Source organism: Chiloscyllium plagiosum, unplaced genomic scaffold (assembly GCF_004010195.1).
Source record: "Chiloscyllium plagiosum isolate BGI_BamShark_2017 unplaced genomic scaffold, ASM401019v2 scaf_10207, whole genome shotgun sequence".
NCBI classification, from domain to species: domain Eukaryota; kingdom Metazoa; phylum Chordata; class Chondrichthyes; order Orectolobiformes; family Hemiscylliidae; genus Chiloscyllium; species Chiloscyllium plagiosum.
This window is the reverse complement of record NW_025212836.1, coordinates 6,569-28,796: the sequence shown is the minus strand read 5'-3', so window position 1 is coordinate 28,796 and position 22,228 is coordinate 6,569. Positions and strand designations below refer to the sequence as shown.

Sequence of the window (22,228 nt, the reverse complement as noted above, 5' to 3'; positions counted from 1 at the left end):
GTAAAGGGGTAGATGTAGGGGAATGGTGGGTTGTGCTTCGGCGGGTCGGTGTGGACTTGTTGGACCGAAGGGCCTGTTTCCACACTGTAGGTAATCTAATCTAAACCTTCCTCCTGGCCATTGGCAATCAGTGTTTCTGAGCTGGCTTCTCCATTATTCAAGTATAAATCGTGTCTGACTGGAATGCAGCTGAGAACAATCTGTATTTCCATCTCAGCTCACATGTCACTGCTGTTGCACTTTAACTATTTCTTTATCATGTCGTTCAATAAAAGTTGTTTATTTGCTGAAGTAGTTGTACCATTAAATGACCAGTGAATTTTCTGTCCACAGCTCTGCCAATCCTTGCTGCAGCAGTGGTAAGGAATATCCAAACATCTAAGTTGTTTGTTGTGGTCCAGTGACCCTGATTAAATTAGCTAAGCCATCAATAATTGCACATCTTTAATTACCTCTTCAGAAGGTGGTGGTAAACTGCTATCCTTAAATCACTGCAGTCCATTTGATGAAAGGACACCTATAATGCTGTTCAGGAGCAATGTTCTAGGATTTTGACCCAAGCCACTGAAGCAACAGCAGATCTGCTGTATTTGACCCTCCAGATAGAAGTGTTTGTGAGTTTAGAGGATGCTGTCCAAGGTACCTTAGTCAATTTCTGTAGTGCTTCTGTTAGTACACACTGCTGCGAATGAGCGATGATGGAGGGAAAGAGTGTTTGTGGAGGTGGTGCCAATCAAGTAGGATGGTGGCCAGCCAGAAAACTTGCTCAAGGATGGAGTCAAGGAGGGGAATCCTGGTCTATTACCTTGTGGAAATAACCAAACTAGACAAAGACAACTGCCCCTCTGATGTGGAACCTACAAAGTCAAGGACAGTGAAAACCTTTAAGGCCTCTGCCTGGTCACTGCAATTGGTCAGGTCACCTCAAAGTGTTTTCAATGTCAAGTTCTGGGTTCAGAGTTTGAGCAAGTAGGGTTCAAATGTCCCTGACAACCCCACTCCATGCACCAAACAGCTGCTCCGAATCCACATTCCCCAGCTCCTGCCAAATTTTGCTGTAGCTGCCTTTCCCCAATTTAGCACATTTCCTTTAGGACCACTCTTTTCTTTGTCCATGAGTATTCTAAAATTTATTCCCCTACTGAAACTTCAACCACCTGGCCATGTTCATTTCTCAACACTCAAGTCTGGTATGGCCCCTTATCGAGTTGGACTATTTATATACTGCTCTATAAAACCCTCCTGGATGCTCCTTACAATTTCTGCTCCATCTAAACCTCAAACACTAATTGAATCCCAGTCATTATTGGGAAAATTTAAATCTCCTATCACCACCACCCTGCTGCTCCTACATCTTTCCATAACCTGTTTACATATTTGTACCTCTATCTTGTGCTCGCTGTTGGGAGGCCTGTAGTACAGTCCCAACATTGTTACTGTACCCTTCCTACTTCTGACCTCTACCTATACTGCCTCACTGCTCGAGTTCTCCACAGTGCCCTCCTTCAGCATGGCTGTGGTTAGCTCCCTGACCAGTAATGCAACTCCTCCATCCCTTTTACCTCCCTCTCTATTCTGCCTGAAGCACATATATCTTGGGATATTTAGTTGGCAATCTTACCCTTCCCTCAACCCAGCCTCAGTAATAACAATAACGTCATACCCCAGCTACTAATCCAAGCCCTAAGTTCATCTGCTTTACCTACTACACTTCTCACATTGAAACAAATGTATCTCAAACCACCAGTCCCTATTGCATTCATCATCTGCTCCCTGCCTACTCTTCCCCTTGGTCACACTGACTTCATCATCTAGTTCCTTACAGACTTTAGTTACTACCTCCTTACCATCCACTAACCTCCTCATTTGGTACTCATCTCCCACCACATTAGTTTAATCCCTCCCCAACTGTATTAGCAAAAACTTTGGTTCCAGTCCTGCCCAGGTGTAGACCATCTGATTTTGTAATAGTCCCACCTTCCCCAGAACTGGTCCCAATGTCCCAAAAATCTGAAGCCCTCCCTCCTGCAGCATCTCTCAAGCCACTCATTCATCCTGCCTACTCTTTCATTTTTACTCTGACTGACTGGCATGTGGCACTAGTAACAATCCTGAGGTTACTACCTCTGAGGTCCTGCTTTTTAACTTGGTTCCTAAATCCATAAATTGTACTTGTAGGACCTCATCCCATTTCTTTTACCTGTATCTTTGGTGCCTGTGTGCACATGACAACTGGCTGTTCACTCACCCCCTTCAGAATACCCTGCAGCTGATCTGAGACATCCCTGACTCATCTGGGAGGCAACATACCATTCGTGAGTCTCGTTTTCGATCACAGAATGGCCTATCTACTCCCCTTACAATTGAATCCCCTATGACTAGAGCCCTTCCACTCTTTTCCTGCCCTTCTGTACAGCAGTGCCTGCCACGGTGCCATGAACCTGGCCACTGCTGCCTTCCCCTGGTGAGCCATCTCCCCCACCAGTATCCAAAACGATATAACTGTTTTGGAGGGAGATGACCACAGGGGACACCTGCACTGCCTTCCTGCTCCTTCTTTGTCTTTTGGTCATCCATTCCCTTTCTCCCTCAGCAATCCTAAAGTGTGGTGTGATCAATTCGCTAACCATGACCTCCTCAGCATCACAAATGCTTCAAAGTGAGTCCATCCATCACTACAGAGCCCTCATGCCGTCTAAAAAGAGTTGTGGTTGGACATATTTCCTGCAGGTGAAGGAGTCAGGGAGATCAGCCGCATCCCTGAGCTCCCACATTGAGCAAGAGGAACATAACACGAGTCTGGAATCTCTGGCCATTTTTACTCTTTAAGCATAACTTAGTCCAATTATAATATCAAATAATAGAGAACTGAAATAAAAATGTTTTTTTTACCAATTATGCTAATTACCAGCACACGATAAGAAAAGGTACCTTATCAACACACCAGGATCTTTTTTTAAGTTGGAGGGGGATGGTGGGTAGGAGACACTACATGTGTGGTGTCTCTGGTTTAGCTCCTACCCAAATACATCAGTTCTCTCACCTTCCCAGAGCACAGTTCGACTGCTCCCACTCAGCTCTGCTGCCAAAATGCTGTTGACCATGCTATTGGTTATCCACCCTCGTGTATTCTTATGGCCCTTCATGGTATTCCTTGTGAAGCACTTGGTACGGTTGCATGGCTGTATAAATACATGCTATTGTGGGATCGTGAGTGGCGAAAATAACCCCTTCATTCACCAATCACAGCACAGGTTCAAGGCGACAATAGAATCCTGAAATACAATTCTAACAAGAACCCCATTATACACTGTTCTTACATATGTTTAAATTCCATTACTGTGGTGTTTCTAGTACACAAAGGTTCGAAGGGCTTCTCTCCTGGGAGACAGGAGATGGGTCAAAACGTGCTAAATGCTGGCTGCTACTTCAGATGGTATGTCTGTCCGGTCTGCTGGCATAATTTGTCTTTTGTCTTTTAAATTAGTAAATGTTAGTAAAAATACTAGGCCTCTTTGCTCTAAATAAGTTAGAACTCATAATAAAAGAATAAAGAATATTAAACTGATTACTGCTGCTGTGTGGTGAAATTTATTTACTATTTGCTGGTATCAGTTTCTTTCACTCATGCAATTTCATGCACGCGCTGTTTTGTCAGTTCATTTCAGTTAAAAAGTGTTCAGGAGGTACTTAATCTATTCAGGTCCAGGAGATGGTTGGTAAGGGCTGATTAATATGATAATATTTTGTGGAGACCAGGTGGGGTATTGTTCTGTATGCTAAGGTGTGGAAATGCAATCGTGAGTTTAAAAGGATTGTTTTTAAATTTGGATACTGTCGAACTGCGTTTTTGTGGTTGAATGAATGAAACCATGTTATAGTAAAGGGTGATGAATGAATGAACGGGAACCCGGTATTAATGAATATAGCAAGCTGGTGAGTGAGTTACTAAAGATAACCCATAACACAATATCTCACATTATTGTTGAAGTAGTCCAGTGGAAATGATCACTTTCATGTCATGTTTGAAGAGTTGTCAGCACTTGATCTGAAAATGAGCACATTTTATTTAAAAAAGTTGGAGTAGATCATACATGCATGAAGCCTGCACTACCATTCAATATGATCATAGCGTGGCACGGTGGCTCAGTGGTTAGCACAGCTGCCTTACAGTGCCAGGGACCCGGGTTCGATTCCTGCCTTGGGCGACTGTCTGTGTGGAGTTTGCACATTCTCCCCGCGTCTGCATGGGTTTCCTCCCATAATCCAGAGATGTGCAATGCTAAATTGCCCCTAGTGTTAGGTGCATTAGTCAGAGGTAGATTTAGGGTCAGCTAATGGGTCTGGGTGGGTTACTCTTCAGAAGGTCGGTGTGGGATTGTTGGGCTGAAGGGCCTGCTTCCATGCTGTAGGTAATCTAACCTAAATGGCCTCAACTCTGTTCAGGGTGACAGTAATCACAGTGTTGGGGACTCGGGTATAATTCCAGCCTCTGGTGATTCTATGTGGAGTTTGCACGTTCTCCCTGTGTCTTCACAGCTTTCCTTCAGCTGCTCAGTTTTCCTCCCACAGTCCAAAGACTGCACAGGGTTATAGGGTAGGGTGTGGGTCTGGGTAGGCTGCTCTTTGGAGGGTCAGTGTATACTCAATGGGCCAAATATACTGCTTCCACGCTGTAAGGTTTCTATGATTGTCATTGTCCTGTCCAGTCCCCAATTCTGTGAGATCAGAATCTATCTATCTTGGCCTTAAATATATTCAAGTCATTGAAGTTCCACAACCTGCTGGGGTAGTGAATTTCAAAGGTTCACCACTCTGCTTTGGAGTAAGGCAAAGTTTAAAGCTATGGATCAAGAACTTCCAAAAGTTGATCGGAATAGGTTGTTTACAGGTGAAGAGACGACCAATGAGTAGGAGGCTTTCAAAAGTGTGATAACCATATTCACAGGCATCATCTCCGTTAGAGTGAAAGACGAGCCTGGTAAGAGCAGGAAATAATAGATGAATAAAGGTTGTAACCAAGAATGAAGAATCATATATTAGATATAGACAACTGGGATCAATGTTATCTTTTGAAGAGTATAAGGGCATACTTAAGAGGGTAATCAGGAAGGCAAAGAGGGGCAATGAGATGGCCTTGGCAGATATGGTTAAAGATAATCAAAAAAGATCCTACAAATATGTTGAGAGCAGCTCGAGAGAGAGAGTAGGGCCCCTAAAAGATCAGCAAGGTCATCTTAGGGTTGATCTTCAGCTACACTAAGCCCAGCCCCAGCCCTAACCTTAACCTGAACCCTTACCCTATCTCTAACCTGTGCCTGACTCTGACCTTAACCTTACCCTAACCTTAACTCTGGCCCTATGCCTGACCATGACCCCTAACACTAACCCTAACAGCTTTTTTGCATTAAGGCCCCTGTATTGGCAAAGAAAGCAGAAAGGAGTCAAAGAACAAAGAACATTACTGCTCTCTTGCCTCCTCACAATGGTGCCAATACATGATGCCAGTCCAAAGATGTGCAGATCAGTTGAATTGGCAACGTTAAATTGCCCATAATGTTCAGGGATGTGTAGGTTAGGTGCATTACTCAGGGGAACTGTAGAGTAATAGGGTAAGGGAATGGGTCTGGGTGGGATACTCTGAGGGTCAGTGTGGACTTGTTGGGCCAAAGGGCATGCTTCCACACTGTAGGGGTTCTATGATTCTAAACTCAAAGCCTTTTGCCTCTATACAGCGCATGTCCCTCGGCTCCCTGCTAGTCCATTTGCTGTGGGTTGACCCACAATGCTGGTAGGGAGGGAATTCCAGGATTTTGACCCAATGACTGTGAAGGAAGAGAGATATATTTCCAAATCAGGGTGGTGAGTGGCTTGGAGGGGAACTTGCAGGTGATGGTGTTCCCAAGTACCTGCTGCCCTTGTCCTTCTACATGAAAGTGGTTGTGGATTTGGAAAGTGCTGTGTAAGGATCTTTGGTGAATTTCTGCAGTGCATCTTGTAGATAGTACACACTGCTGCGACTGAGCACTGGTGGTGAAGGGATTGAGTGTTTGTAGGTGGTGCCAATCAAGCAGGTTGCTTTGTCCTGGATGGTGTCAAACTTCTTGAGTGTTGTTGGAGCTGCCCCCATCCAGGTATGTGGGGAGTATTCCATCACACTCCTGACTTGTGCCTTGCAGATGGTGGATAGACTTTGGGATTTCAGGAGGTGAGTTACTCGCTGCAGTATCCCTAGTTTCTGATTTGCTCTTATAGCCACTGTGTTTATGTGGTGAGTCCAGTTGACTTTCTGGTCAATGGTAACCCCAAGGATGTTAACAGTGGGGGATTCAGTAATGGTAATCCCATTCAATGTCAAGGGGGCGGTGGTTAGAGTGTCTCTTAGAGACAATGGTCATTGGTATTTGTTTGGTGTTAATGTTACTTGCCACTTGTCAGCCCAAGCCCGGATATTGTCCAGATCTTGTTACATTTGAACACGGACTGCTTCAGTATCTGAGGAGTGGGGAATGGTGCTGAACATTGTTCAATCATCGGCGAACATCCCCACTTCTGACCTTATGACAGAAGGGAAGTTCATTGATGAAGCAACTGAAGATTATTGGTCTAGGACATTATCCTGAGGGTCTCCTGCAGAGACATCCTGGAGCTGAGATGACTGACCCTCCACAACCACAACCAACTTCCTTTGTGCCAGATATAACTCTAACCAGCAGAGTGTTTGCCCCCTGATACCCATTGATTTACCAGGGCTCCTTGATGCCATACTTGGTCAAATGCGACCTTGATTTCAAGGTCTGTCTCTCTCTCTCTCTCCTCACCTCTGGAATTCAGCTCTTTTGTCCATGTTTTAACCAAGGCTGTAATGAGTGAGTGAGCCTGGTGAAACCCAAGCTCGGTGTCACTGAACATGTTGTTGCTGAGCAGGTGTTGCTTGATAGCAATATTGATGACCACTTCCATCACTTTACTGATGAATGACGAGAGTGTATCCACCTCCTCTTCCTATGGCCATGCATTCCAGGCACTTAACACCCTCTGTAAATAAAGTTGCCTCCCACATTTCCATTAAACTTTCCATCTTTTACCTTAAACCTATATCCTCTAAAACACTCTGTTCTCCATTCTATCTATGTCTCATCATTTTGTACACTTCTATCAGGTTGACCCTCATCCTTTGACTTTCATGTGAAATCAAACAAAGTTCATTCAATCTCTCCTCAGCTCTTACTCTCTTTGTGTAATTCTAAGGTTCACTGCCTTTTCACGTGCCTCTTTGTACTGGCTGGTAGTGCATACTTTCCTTATTCACCTTTATGAGCATGACTGGCTGGACCAGCATTTATTGCACGTCCCGAGTTGTCTTTGAGAAGGTGATAGTGAACCGACCCTAGTTGCCCATCCCTAGTTATGTCCATTATGCAGTAAAGGAGCAAGTGTCAGGATTTTGACCCGCTGGTACTGAAGGAACAGTGATATATTTCCAATCAGCATTGCAGCAGAATGGTATTCTCATGTATCTGCTGCCCTTGTCCTTCTAAATGGTAGTAGATATGGATTTGGAAGGTATTGTCAGGACTTTCATGAGTTACTATGAGTGTATCTTGTAGCTAGTACACACTTGTTACTTAGCAGTAACGGTGGAAGGAGTGGATGTTTGTGACTTTGTTTCAATCAATGAGATTGTTTTGCCCTGGCTGGTGTCGAGATCCTTGAGCGATGTTGGAGCTGCACCCATTCAGGCAAGCGGGGAGTATTCCATCACACTCATGACTTATGTCTCGTCAATGTCAGGACATGAGTTACTTGTTGCTGGATTCTGAGTTTCTGACCTGGACTTTTGACCACAGTATCCATATGCTGGTCCAGTTCAGTTTGTAGTCAACATAGTAACCGCCAGGAATTTGATCGCTGAGATTCAGCAATGGTAATACCACTGAATGTCAGTGGGAAATGATTATATTCTTTCTTGTTAGAGAGAGTCATTGTCTGGCACTTGTTACTTTTCACATTTCATCCCTAACTTCATATTCTCTAGGTCTTGCTGCATTTGAATATGAACTGCTTCAGTATCTGAGCAATTCCAATTAATATTGTGCAAACATCCAAACTTATGACTTTAGTATGAAGCAGTTAAAGATGGTTAAGCTTAGGCCGTTTCCCTGAAGTACCCCTGCAGAGATTTCCTGGAGCTGAAATAACTGACCTAGAACAATCACAACCGTGTTCCTTTATACCAGGAATTACTCCAACCAGTGAAGAGTTTTCCCCATGATTCCAGTTTTGTTGGGACTTCCTGGAACCAGTTTTGGTCAAATGCAACTTTGATGCCAAAGACAGTCATAGAGTTATACAGACACATAGCATAGAAACAGATGCTTTGGTGCAAACTCATCCATGCAGTCACTCATTTCTACAGTTTGCTTTTTAGTCCATGGTTTGAACCAAGGCTGTAATGAGGTCAGGAGCTGAGTAGCCATTGCAGAACCCAAACTGAGCATCAGAGAGCAGGATGATGCTGAACAAGTGCTGCTTGATAGTACTGTTGATGACACCTTCCATCACTTTACCGATGATCGAGGGTAGACTGATGGGTTGATAATTGGCTGGGTTGGATTTGCTTTGTGTACAGGATGTAGTTGTCAGATAGATGTCGCTGCTGTAGCTGTACTGGAACAGCTTGGCAAGGGGTGTAGAAAGCTCTTTGATTCATTTTGCCAGAATGTTGTCAGAGCTAATGGCCTTTGCAGTATTCAGTGCCTACAGCAATTTACTTGATATTACATGGATTGAATTGACTGACGATCTGGGATCCTGGAGACCGTTGGATAAAGATTATCATCTCAGCATTTCTGACTGAAGATTGCTGCAAATGCTTCACTCCTGTTGATGCTATGATACACGGGTGTGTCTGCAACAGGCAAGTTGATGAGGATGAGGTCAAATAGGTTTTTCCATCTGGTTGGTTCCTTAACCATCCACTGTGGACTCAGTCTAACAGCTATGTCCTCAAGGATCAACCAGCTTCATTGGTAATGTTAGCGCTGAGACACTTGTCACTAGATATTGAAATTCTCCACACAGTATGCATTCTAAGCCATTGACATCCTCAATGCTTTTCCAGGTGCGGGAATACTGATGGCAGTAGGTGGTAATCAGCAGCAGGTTTCCTTGCTCATATTTGACCTGATGCCACCTAGAGCAAAACCAGAGTCTAGTCTGTGATTGTATGTTGCACTTCCTTTTCTCAATAAAAGTTTGTTAATTGTATCAGTGTAGCTTTCTGTTCAGCGTATTTTTTAAATGTCAGTTGAACGCTTGCTCCCGGCTGCTTTTCCTGCCACCATTTTCTCTCTTCAATCCCATGTTGATCATAACAGCAACCAGGATGCTTTCGAAAGGTCTGGTTTATAGACTGATTCCCCCACCCCACCCCCAAGCAGATCTCTACCTCCAAGACTGAATCTCCTGACGTTTTCTTAAGTCAAAGCTGTCTTTCTTTCAGGGTAACTTATCCCTAAGATATTTTTCATTAGATGCACCTGTATGCTTGTCTTTGGGATCATGGATAGATCACCATAATTGTAGAGTGAGAGTCTGTGCTGGAGAATCAGCTAAGTTCAGTTTTGGACATAACAGGGATGGGAGATAATACCTGATACTGTATACTAGCATCAATTTTGAAAGGGTGGCATGGTGGCTCAGTGGTTAGCACTGCTGCCTCACAACACCAGGGACCCAAGTTCGGTTCCATCCTTGGTCGACTGTCTTTGTGGAGTTTGCACATTCTCCCCGTGTCTGCATGGGTTTCCTCTGGGTGTTCCAGGTTCGAAAGTCCACAGTCGAAAGATGTGCAGGACAGGTGAATTGGCCATGCTAAATTGCCCATAGTGCTAGGTGCACTTGTCAGAGGGAAATGGGTCTGGGTAGGTTACTCTTCGGTGGGTTGGTGTGGATTGTTGGGCCAAAGGGCCTGTTCCCACACTGCAGGGGAATCTAATCTAAAAAAGGATATCATGATTATCAAAACAATTCTAAATTATATTATGCAGCAAAAACCTCAAGATGGTCTATCCACAATCCAAGTTAGGGTACTGTAATTCCAAGGCTGTCTTTCTTTGAAACTTAACTAAGATAGTAAAATAGATGTCTGGGAGGGTGCCTTGCAGTCTGCATCACAGAGAAGCATTCTGGGAAGGGTATCCTTGCAGTCTGTGTCACAGTGAAGCATTCTGGGAAGGGTATCCTTGCAGTCTGCATCACAGAGAAGCATTCTGGGAAGGGTATCCTTGCAGTCTGTGTCACAGTAAAGCATTCTGGGAAGGGTATCCTTGCAATCGGTGTCACAGTAAAGCATTCTGGGAAGGGTATTCTTGCAGTCTGTGTCACAATGAAGCATTCTGGGAAGGGTATCCTTGCAGTCTGTGTCACAGTGAAGCATTCTGGGAAGGGTATCCTTGCAATCGGTGTCACATTTGTGACAGTTCTAAATCTGATGACACTATGATCTCAAAGCCCCCAAATGCCCTCACACAAAGAAAACACTCGTCTCAAGGTCTTTTTATCTTTATTGTCTAAATTTCACTTCAATACACATTACAAACGCTATATACAGTTCAGCAAAAGACCAGAAATTTCAACTGGGCCACAGCTTAACACTTGGCCTGCAGTTGATTCTGGAGACATCAATTTCTGTTTGACACTCAGCTTGGCCACAGTTCCCAGATCTCTCCCACCACCACACCCCACCCCCAATGCCTCAGTTGGTGGGTAATGTGAGGGGTTCAATAGTAGGTCGTTAGCAGTGAAAAGTCATTATGAAGGGGAAGGGACAAAGGTAAACATCGCAGAGTGAATGATAGTCGTAATTAAAGTGAAGAGCGATTATGTGCAGGGGGTACATGATGAGGCATTGGCAAAGGAAATGTAGAGAAGGAGCATGGGGGGACAAATTTGGACAACAAATGTGGAGGGAGGAATATAAAGGGGGAGTATGGAAGGGCAAATGTAGAGGTCAAATGCAGATGGGGAGCATGGAAGGGGAGATGTGGGGAGCAAATGAGGATGGGAAAATGGAGGGCAAATGAGATGGTAACGTGAGGCGGAGCAAATGTGCTGGGGTGCAATAAGAGGGGAAATAAGACTGTGGGAAAGGGGGTGGAGGGAAGGTGCCATAGAAGATGAAAGAATGGTATATTGGAAGGGTATGAGCCAAAAGCTTAAGGAGCAACAATGAGGGGTATGTAGTGAGGATGTGGGTCAAAGAGTGTGGAAATGGAGGAGTGGGGGATGTAGTCGGGCTGAGCGAGAGTAAGAAACTTAGAGTCACAGAATTTTGGCAGTACGTTGTCTCAGAGATGGGAAATGTGACTGCTCCAAATGGATCTGAGTTGATTGCAGATTCACTGTGGTGACAAGGCAACTTGAATTGCCCAGCCATGTCCTGCCCTGTCCAGACAGTGTCCTGACAGTAGGTTGAGGAGGGACTCTGAGCCTGCAATGAATGGCTTCACTTGCAAAAATCTGCTTCTGTTAATTCATATGCACAGCAAGATTCCACTCAACACAGATGTTCCAGTGTCATAGCAGAGAGAAAGCAGTAGCTAGTTGGATCCTTCCCAATCCCTCGAAAGCAAAAGCAGCAATGTTGAGAAATATTAGCATTGAGAAATAGGTTAACATGACTGCACTCAAAGCATTCACTCCATTCAGTGGTTTAACTGCACTGGAGCCAGTGGAAGGTGCATTCGGGGTTGCAGTGGTGTTGCAGCCAGTGGAAAATGCTTTCGGAGATGCAGTGGTTTTACAGCCAATAGAAGATGCATTTGGGGGTGCAGTGGTTTTACAGCCAATAGAAGATGCTTTTGGGGGTGCAGTGGTTTTACAGCCAATAGAAGATGCATTTGGGGGTGCAGTGGTTTTACAGCCAATAGAAGATGCATTTGGGGGTGCGAAGATGTTGATGCCAGTGGAAGGTGTATTTGGGGGTGCGATGGTGTTGATGCCAGTGGAAGGTGTATTTGGGGGTGCAGTGATGTTGAAGCCAATAAAAGATGCATTTGGGGGTGCGATGATGTTGATGCCAGTGGAAGGTGTATTTGGGGGTGCGATGGTGTTGATGCCAGTGAAAGATGTATTTGGTAATCTTCTATTGTAATCAGTCAGTGATCCCTTCACTGGCGTTGTTGGAGTATAATCAATCAGTGATCCATTCAGTGATTGTGTTGTGTGTAAATCATTTACTGAGCCATTAATTGATGTGACTTTGCTGGAACTGAGCACTGATCCATTCTTAGAACTTGTTCCATGGGAATCAATTGATGATGCATTCATGGACATTGCTGTAGTCATGTGGTCAAATTGTGATCCATTAAGTGACAATGTTGAAGTGGAACTAATCGGTAATCCAGTCAGTGATAGTGTTGCATTGGAATGAAGTGAGGATTCTTTCTGGGACATCGCTCTGTCATAACCACTTGGTGATCCCTTCAGTGGCCAGGCTGAATTTAAACTAATTAGTGTTCCATTCAGTGGGACTGATGTGGAATCAGTTTTTGGTCTATTCAGTGAAGATGCTGTCGTGGAATCCATCAGTGATCCATTAAGTGACAGCAATGTAGTGGAATCCATTGGTGTCTGATTTGGTGATGATAATGTCGTGTAACCAGTTGCTGATTTACTCAGTGATGATGCAGTAGAGGAACCCATTACTGATCTATTCAGTGACAACAAGGTAGTGGAAACCATTGGTGATCTATTCAGTATTGGTACAATAATGGAATCAGTTGGTGTTCTATTCATTGAGGATGTTATGGAATCAGTCAATGATCTATTAAGTGATGACACTGTATTGGAACCAATCAGAATTTCATTGAGTGATTGTGACTTTGACTTTGTAGAATTTATTGGCAATCCATTTATGGATGTTGTAGTGGAATCATTTGGAGATCCTTTTAATGGTAATGCTGTGTTGTAATTCATAAGTGATCCATTCAGCGGGGATGCTGCAGTATAGTCAGTCAGTGATCTATTCAGTGACAATTTTGGGTCATAATCAATTAGAGATCCATTCAGCAATAAAACTGTATTGTAATCAATCAGTGATCCTGCAAGTGGTGAGGCTACAGTGTAATTATTCATTAATCTATTCAGTGGCAATTCTGTGTTGTAATCAAGTGGTGATCCCTTTTGTGATGAGACTGTAGGGGAATTAGTCAGTGATCCAACTAATGGGACATTTGCAATGGAGTTAGTTGGTGAGTCTACCATTGGTAATCTTGTGCTGGATTCAAACAGCAAGCCAATCAACTGTGTTGTTGTATTGTAGTCAGTTGATGAACTAATCAATGGGACTTTTGTACTGGATGAATCAATATGTGGGAATTTTGTAATGGTGGCCATTGATGGACCAATCAATGAGGATGATGTACTGGAATCAAACCATGAGCCTATCAGTGAATCTTTTGTATATAAACCAGTTGTTGAATCGTTTAGTGAGGAGTTTGTATTAGCATCAATCGATAAGCCAGTCAAAGAGGATGTTATATTAGGGTCAATAGATGAGCTAATTGATGCCTTCTTTGGCTCACCGATGGATTCCAGTACAATCAGTGGGACTGTTCCATTGGTGCCAATTGATGAGTCAATCAATGGGGCACTTGTAGTGGAATCAGTCTGTGGGCTAATTAATGAGGCCTTTATAGTTGAATCAGTCCACAAGCCAATCGATGTGTTTGGACTGGAATCAATCCTTGAGTCAGTCAGTGGATTCTTAATAGTAATTGGACTTGATTCAGTGTGTGAGCTAATCAAAGGGGCTTTTGCACTGAATGCAGTCAATGTGCTCAGAAATGGGTTTTCTGTACTGGAATCTGTTTTAGGACCAATGAATGGGGCCCTTGTACTGGATTCAATCCCTAAGCCAATTGATGAGGCTTTTGTACTGGAACCAGCTGATGAAACAATTAATGGGGGCTTTGTACTCGATCTAATCCATAAACTGATTGATGGAACTTTTATTATGTAATCAGCTGATAAGCCAATCAATGGGGTCTTTGTGCTGGATCTATTCCCTAAGCCAATTGATGGTGACTTTGTAGCTGAATCAATCAACAAGCCTATTGAAGGGGCCTTAATAGTGGAATCATTCCGAAGGCCATTTGGTGTGGCCTTTGTATTGGATGCAGTTGGGAAATCAACCGATGGGACCTGTGTAGTGGAATCAGTCCATGAGCCAATCAATGAGGGCTCTGTCCTGGAATAGGTAAGTGAGCCAATTGGAAATTTTGTACTGGAATCAGTTGATGAACCAATTGGTGAAGCCATTGTACTGGATTCAGTGCGTGAGCTAATTGATTGAGCTCTTGTGCTTGAATCAGTCTGTGAGCCAATCAGAGGGGCCTTTGTTCCAGAATCAGTCTGTGAGCCAATCAGAGGGGCCTTTGTACTGGAATCAGTCTGTGAGCCAATCAGAGGGACCTTTTTATTAGAATCAGTCCAAGAGCCAATCCATGGGTCCTTTTTATTTGAATCTGCGTGTGAGCCAATCAGTGGGGCACTTCTACTAGAATCTGTCCATGAGCCAATTGGTAAGGCCTTTATACTGGAATCAATCATAGAGCCAATCGATGAGAACTTTTCAGTGGAATCTATCCGTGAGCCAATCAGTGTGGCCCTTGTATTGGAATCAATTTGAGTGCCATTTGGTGTGGCCTTTGCATTGGATTCGGTCGGTAAGTCAACCGATAGAACCTGTGTAGTGGAATCAGTCCATGAGCCAATCAATGAGGGCTCTGTCCTGGAATAGGTAAGTGAGCCAATTGGAGATTTTGTACTGAAATCAGTTGATGAACCAATTGGTGAAGCCATTGTACTGGATTCAGTGCGTGAGCTAATTGATTGAGCTCTTGTGCTTGAATCAGTCTGTGAGCCAATCAGAGGGGCCTTTGTTCCAGAATCAGTCTGTGAGCCAATCAGAGGGGCCTTTGTACTGGAATCAGTCTGTGAGCCAATCAGAGGGGTCGTTTTACTGGAATCAGTCCAAGAGCCAATCCATGGGTGCTTTTTATTGAAATCCATCTGCAAGCCAATCAATGAGTCCTTTGTACTGGAATCTATCTGTGAGCCAATCAGTGGGGAATTTCTGCTGGAATCGGTCCATGTGCCAATCAGTGGGGATCTTCTACTGGAATCTGTCCGTGAGCCAATGTGTGGGGCCTTTTTACTGGAACCAGTCAATGTGACAATCGATGAGGCCTTTGCTCTAGATTCTGTCCATAAAACAGTTGGTGAGGTCTTTTTACTAGAATCACTCCGTAAGCCAATCAGTGGGGCCTTTGTACTGGTGTGAGTCCCTGAGCCAATCAGTGGGGCCTTTGTACTGGAAACTGTCCATGAGCCAATCAGTGAAGCTCTTGTAGTGGAATCAGCCCATGAGTCAATTGGTGGTACCTTTGCAGTGGAATCTGTCCATAACCCAATCGGTGTGGTTCCTATACTGGATTCAACCAGTGAGCCCATCGGTGAGGCCTTTGTAGTAGAATCAGTCCATGATTCAAACAATGTGGCCTTTAAACTGGAATCAGCCCCTGAGCCAATCAGGCGGGCCTTTGTACTGGTGTGAGTCCCTGAGCCAATCAGACGGACCTTTGTACTGGTGTGAGTCCCTGAGCCAATCAGACGGGCCTTTGTACTGGTGTGATTCCCTGAGCCAATCAGATGGGCCTTTGTACTGGTGTGAGTCCCTGAGCCAAGTAGTAGGGGCTTTGTACTGGTGTGAGTCCCTGAGCCAATCAGATGGGCCTTTGTACTGGTGTGAGTCCCTGAGCCAATCAGGCGGGCCTTTGTACTAGTGTGAGTCCCTGAGCCAATCAGGCGGGCCTTTGTACTGGTGTGAGTCCCTGAGCCAATCAGGTGGGCCTTTGTACTGGTGTGAGTCCCTGAGCCAAGTAGTAGGGGCTTTGTACTAGAATCGGTCCACCAGCCACTCGTTAAGCCAACTGTTTTGGTTGTCGTACTGGGAAGTGTCTGAGAGTGAGTCAGTGAGGTCTTTGTCCTGGAATCAGACTTTGGGTCAACTGTTGTGATTCTCAAACTGGAATCTGTCCATGAGCCAATCGTTGTTGTTGTTGTAATAGCATCAACAGATGGCGATGTTCTTCTCCAAGACCCAATGGGAGGTGACATTTTCTTGGGATTAGTTGCCAATGAACTGTTGCTCTGGCCAATTGGTGTTGCTGGTGCGGAGCCAGACCTTGATGGCATTGCCTTATAGTCAATCAGAGATGCTGTTACTGGAATGTTGGTGAATGAAATCATTCTTCTGGAGCCAATGAATGACAGCAATCCACCAAGACCACTCGATGAGATAATTCTCTTGGAGCCAATCAGTGTTGTTCTTCTACTAGAGCCAATGTGAAATGGCCTTGCACCAGATCCAATGACTGGTGGCATCTTACCAATCAGAGAAGCTGCCCTTTTGGAAGGATCGAGAGGTGGCATTGAGCTGGAGCCAATTGCAGGTGGCCTCGCAGTGGATCCAATGGAGGATGGTCTTAGCGTTGACCCGAGTACGATCGTGGGAAGAGAGAAGAGGGCAGCGAAGATCGGTAGCAGATCCATGGACCTGTCAGATCAAACAGTCCATCACTGACCCGAGGAGGAACATGAGGCAGAAAATCTGGATTCAGACAGAAAGCTCTGAGACAGATAGAAAGAAAGGGTGGGGTGATGGGTGTAGAGGGAGAAAGTGAGGAAGAGAGGAGGAGAGGGAGGGTGGAGAGATTGTAACAAGCACAGCGTGGAATATGAGTTTCCTGATTGGGCCTGTTAATCTAGTCGATTCAGGGTGCGCTGGCTGGCTGGCAGATATAAACAGAAGTGTGGGGAATTGTGTTTTAGCTCAGCTCAGTTGGCTGTATTGTTGGCTTACAGAGCAGTGTGATGCTAACAGCATGGGTTCAATTCAGGAAGCCAGTTAGCTCAGTCTGTTGGATAACTGGTTTACAGTATAAAGTGAGGCCAATAGCGTGAGATTAATCCTTACCGCTGTTAGGCGGTAGTTTGGGGAAAAAAAAGAAAAAAAAACAGATAAACAGGAGTGTCAGAGGCTCTGTTCACTCTGAAAGCTGGCTCTGAGGGAGCTGGGAGAAAGTGAGGACTGCAGATTCTGGAGCTGGATCAATGCCAAGGGTATTCCATGTGAAAGTAAAGGGCAAAGTGCTAATAACAGGCAGCTCGGTGGCTCAGTGGTTAGCATTGCTGCCTCACAGCGCCAGGGACCCAGGTTCAATTCCCGCCTCAGGCGACTGACTGTGTGGAGTTTGCACGTTCTCCCCGTGTCTGCGTGGGTTTCCTCTGGGTGCTCCGGTTTCCTCCCTCAAAAGGATGTGCAGGTTAGGGGTGAATTGGCCATGAGAAATTGCCCATAATGTTATGTGCATTAGTCAGAGGGAAATGGGTCTGGGTGGGTTACTCTTCGAAGGTTCGGTGTGGACTGGTTGGGTCAAAGGGCCTGTTTCCACATTGTAGGGAATCTCACCTAACCAGGTGAGACGAATAAGGAGAATTTGGACACGGTCCTTAGATGTTTCTCCCGGGGGGTATACTTCAGGAAGGAAAAATGAGTGGTCCGGGCACCACACCTACTTGGGCTACATTCGATACTCATTGAAAAATAAAATGAGGGAGATCAAAGATGCCCTGGCCCCCATGTCTGCACCAAAGCTTAGGTCTTTCCTTGCACTGGTGAACTGTTATAGAAAGTTCATCAGTAAACTGGCTTCCATCCCGACATGTTTGCATCAACTCTTATTAAAAGGTCAGCCAAAGAAATAGTCATGTAGCCAAGCCGTAGCCTTCAGTGAAGTGAAGAAACAGCTATCGTCCTCTAATGTATTGGCACACTATGACCCCCAAGTGAAATCTGATGAAATGTCTCCCTGTACAGTATTAGGTGACCCAACAGAGAGGGATGCCCAACAAGGAATGCATCCAGGTAGAAAAGGAAGCATTGGTGGTCATACTTGGAATCAAGAAGTTTCACCAACAACTTTAAGGATGTAAATTTGTAACAATAACAAACCCCTGTTAGGTTTCCTTAAAGAGGACACGGCAGTGCTGCCCATTGTTTCAGGTCAAATTCAGCAGCGGGCTCTAATACAAAGCGCGTATAATTACAAATTGGAACACCATCTAGGAGGTGGTAGTGGGTACTGCAGATGCTGGAGATTAGAGTGGTGTTGGAAAGCATTGCAGGTCAGGCAGCATCCGAGGAGAAGAAAAATCGACATTTCGGGCACAATTTGATTTTCCTGCTCCTCGGATGCTGCCTGACCTGCTGTGCTTTTCCAGCACCACTCTAATCTTGACACCATCCAGGAGGCCAAGTAGCAAATGCAAGATGCATTGACTGTCTCCTGCTGGCAGATGATTACCGCTGGTGGTACTGCCAATGGAATAGTCCATAATGGTTTTAAATTTTCTGGATGCTCTTCTAGTCACAGCTGACAGTATCAGAGCTTGGACGTAGAAAGATCCGGCCCTGGGAGAAAGTAAAATAGTTAGTGGTGATGGGGAAACAAATGGGTTGTCACAACCAGAACTGAAACCTTTTTGGAAATAAACAGAGACCAAATCATAAGAGAGGATAGTATATTATTATGGGGGAGCAAGAGTGATTTGCCCAAGCAAAGGTCACCGCCAGACACTGCCCAAAATGAAGATGTTGGTGAAAAGTTATATCTGTTCAGGATTGGATGTAGACATAGTTGTATTGGTGGGCAGTACCACCAACAGCTCCCAGTTTGTAGGAATGGCTGGGTAAATATTGGACGCGGTTATTTGTTGGCTGTGCAGGACCTTTCAAGGACTCCATGTACTTGGTCATCATGGACAGCCACTCAAAATGGTTGAACGTGCATAGCATTCATTCGTCAAACATGGGGACAATGTCAGAGCAATGTTTACAATTCAGGGACTCCTGGTAAGGTTAGTCACAGATAACCAGCCATTGTTTACCTACAGCAAACTTGGATATTTCCAAAAGTTGAATGATATTCATCATGTAAGGACAGTTCCATACCATCCATTATCCAATGGTCTGGCAGAAAGAGCAGCCTAAACTTTGAAGGCAGGCTTAAAGAAACAGCCTACAGGGAGCAGTTTTACTCTGTATCTATCCCTGTGCTGTCCCTGACCTGGGAATGTTTAATGGGGATAGTATCAAGGGAGATTTACCTCCAGTTTAAAGGAGTAGAGGGATGTTTGGAAAAATATGGACTTTTTAGCGATATGAAGTCTGACTTTGTGTGGGGAAGATTATATCTCACAAACATGATCGGACTTTTTGAGGTAGTGACGAGGTAATTGTTGAGGGCAGGAGATGGACATGAAATGTAGCAAGGCATTTGACAAGGTCCCTCATAGTAGGCTGATACAAAAGATGAAGTCACATGGAATCCCGGTGAGCTGGTAAAATGAATACAGAACTGGCTTAGTCATAAAAGACAGTGCCGTAGCGGAAGAGTGTTTTTTGGATTGGAGATCTGTGACCAGTGTGGTCTGTAGGGATTACTGCTTGATCCCATATTGTTTGTATGACATTAATTATTTGGACGAGATCTAATTAGTAAGTTTGAGGATGACACAAAGATTGAGGAATATGTGGATAGTGATAACAATTGCCAGAAGATACAGCAAGATATTGATAGACTGGATTCTTGGATGGAGAAATAGCAGGTGGGACTTAATTCAGACAACTGCAAGGTGATGCATTTTGGAAGGTCTAACACAGGAAAGAAGGATACAGCAAATGGCAGAACCCTTATTAACATCAACATGCAGAGAGAGCTAGGCTACAATTCCCTGAAGGTGGCAACACAAGTGGATAAGGTGGTCAAGAAAGCATATGGACCACTTGTCTTCATTGGTTGGGACATTGAGCTCATAAATTGGCAAGTGATGTTGCAGCTGTGTAGAATTTTTTTAATTTGACCACATTTGGAATATTGTCTAAAGTTTTGTTCGCCTCACAACCAGAAGGATGTGGAGGCTCTGGGGAGGTTACAGAAACGGTTTTTCATAGAATTCCTATAGTGTGGAAACAGGCCATTTGGCCCAACAAGTCCATACTGACCGTCTGAACAGTATCCCTCTCAGACCTGTTCCCTTATATCTCCCCTAACTAGTCCACCCAAACTACACATCCCTGAACACTATGGGGCAATTTACCTGACCTGCACATCTTTGGACTGTGGGAAGAGATTGGAGCACTCGGAGGAAACCTATGCAGTCACAGGGAGAATGTGCAAACTCCACATAGACAGACAGTTGCTGGTGGCTGGAATCGAACCCGGGCCACTGGTGCCGTGAGGCAGCTGTGCTAACCACTGAGCCACTGTGCTGCCCTTGCTATTTACCAAGATGTTGCCTGGTTTGGAGGAGATTAACCATGAGCAGACATTGGAGTTGGACTGAAAGGTCTGTTTCCATGCTGTACATCTCTATGATTCTCTGACAAATATCGTTTGTTTTCATTTGAACACAGAGGACAAGGAAGGGGTGACGACAGAATTTTACAATAAAATCAGTAGTTAGAGTATTTCTTCCATGGTAGAAATATCAATTACAAAGGTTGAAGGTAAAAAGAGGAAAGTTTAAAGGAGATGTGGGAGGCAGGTTTTGAAGGTGATGAGTGCCTGGAATGTGCTGTCGGACAAGGTGGGGGAGGTGAATACAATAGCAACATTTAAGAAGCATCTTACAAATACATGAATAGGCAGGGCTTATGAAGGGTCCAAAGGAAACGTGTTGGCACAGTCTTGGTGGGTCGAAGGGCATGCTCCTGTGTTGGACTTTGTTCATTGTTCATCTTTTTTGTTTACTTACTTTCTGTTTAAAGAGTAAAGGGAGTTTTACTCTGTATCTAACCCCATGCTGTCCCTGTCCCCAGGATGGGGGGGGACAGGGTAGAGGGAGCTTTACTCTGTATCTAACCCCGTGCTGTCCCTGTCCCTGGGATGGGGGGACAGTGTAGAGAGAGCTTTACTCTTTATCTAACCCTGTGCTGTCCCTGTTCTGGGATGGGGGGGACAGTGTAGAGGGAGTTTTACTCTGTATCTAACCCCATGCTGTCCCTGTCCCTGAGATGGGGGGGACAGTGTAGAGGGAGCTTTACTCTGTATCTAACCCCGTGCTGTCCCTGTTCTGGGATGGGGAGGACAGTGTAGAGGGAGCTTTACCCTATATCTAACCCCGTGCTGTCCCTGTTCTGGGATGGGGGGGACAGTGTAGAGGGAGCTTTACTCTGTATCTAACCCCGTGCTGTCCCTGTCCCTGGGATGGGGGCGGACAGTGTAGAGGGAGCTTTACCCTATATCTAACCCCGTGCTGTCCCTGTTCTGGGATGGGGTGGACAGTGTAGAGGGAGCTTTACTCTGTATCTGACCCCATGCTGTCCCTGTTCTGGGATGGGGGGGACAGTGTAGAGGGAGCTTTACTCTGTATCTAACCCCGTGCTGTCCCTGTCCTGAGAGTGTTTGATGGGGGACGGTGCAAAGAGGGAGGAAGGGAGAGGGGACAGGATGGTTTTAAAAAAAAGAACAGGGATGGGAGAGACTGGAGGAGAGGAGCTGGAAGAGGGCATAGTGAGGTGGGGGATCAGCTGAGGAACGGGAGAGGAGAGGGGGAGAGGGGAGGATGGAAAATGTCCAGCGCTAGAAGACCTCCGCACACTCACCAAAAGGCACGGCTCCAGACCAGGAGCAGTCAGCCATGTGGGATGGTCAGGGTGATGGGCCCTTCGAGGGTAATGGGCTGTCACTCCTGTTCCTGGGGCAGCTTCATTGTGTGAGGTCAGGCAGAATCAGAGCCATGTGTTCCAGGGCGTCACCATAGAGACACCACAACACAGACAGGTCAGAGGGAGAGAGGGGGCAGGTCCCCAGCACTGCCCCACCGACTGGGGAGGCACCATCCCAACACTGACCCCCCAGACACTGACCCCCGTCCCCCAACACTGACCCCCAGACACTGACCCCCCCAGACACTGACCCACTGCCAGGGGGAGCACCATCCCAACACTGACCCCCCAGACACTGACCCCCGTCCCCCAACACTGACCCCCAGACACTGACCCCCCAGACACTGACCCACTGTCAGGGGGAGCACCATCCCAACACTGACCCCCCAGACACTGACCCCCGTCCCCCAACACTGACCCCCAGACACT

The 22,228-nt window shown here is 45.4% G+C and overlaps 1 protein-coding gene across 5 annotated transcripts; it reads right to left on the bottom strand.

The window, feature by feature from the left end:
- Positions 1 to 10,560: 10,560 nt before the first annotated feature.
- Positions 10,561 to 21,965, bottom strand: LOC122547484 (mucin-2-like). Of its 5 annotated transcripts, none has more exons than XM_043686093.1 (2): positions 21,737 to 21,965; positions 10,561 to 16,624 (listed from the first exon to the last, which is right to left on the bottom strand). In XM_043686093.1, exon 2 carries the CDS (start codon positions 16,618 to 16,620, stop codon positions 11,581 to 11,583), a length of 5,040 nt encoding a protein of 1,679 aa, XP_043542028.1. In that variant the 5' UTR covers positions 16,621 to 16,624; positions 21,737 to 21,965; the 3' UTR covers positions 10,561 to 11,580. The 5 variants fall into 5 exon arrangements, with proteins under 5 accessions (XP_043542028.1, XP_043542031.1, XP_043542032.1 ...); XM_043686096.1 differs by lacking the exon at positions 21,737 to 21,965 and having other exon boundaries at positions 10,561 to 11,897; positions 12,054 to 17,267; XM_043686097.1 differs by lacking the exon at positions 21,737 to 21,965 and having other exon boundaries at positions 10,561 to 11,858; positions 12,054 to 17,267.
- Positions 21,966 to 22,228: the final 263 nt, after the last annotated feature.

Bases quoted from the DNA above. Each gene is read 5' to 3' on its own strand.
- LOC122547484 (XM_043686093.1), bottom strand. From the start codon at position 16,620: ATGGATCTGCTACCGATCTTCGCTGCCCTCTTCTCTCTTCCCACGATC.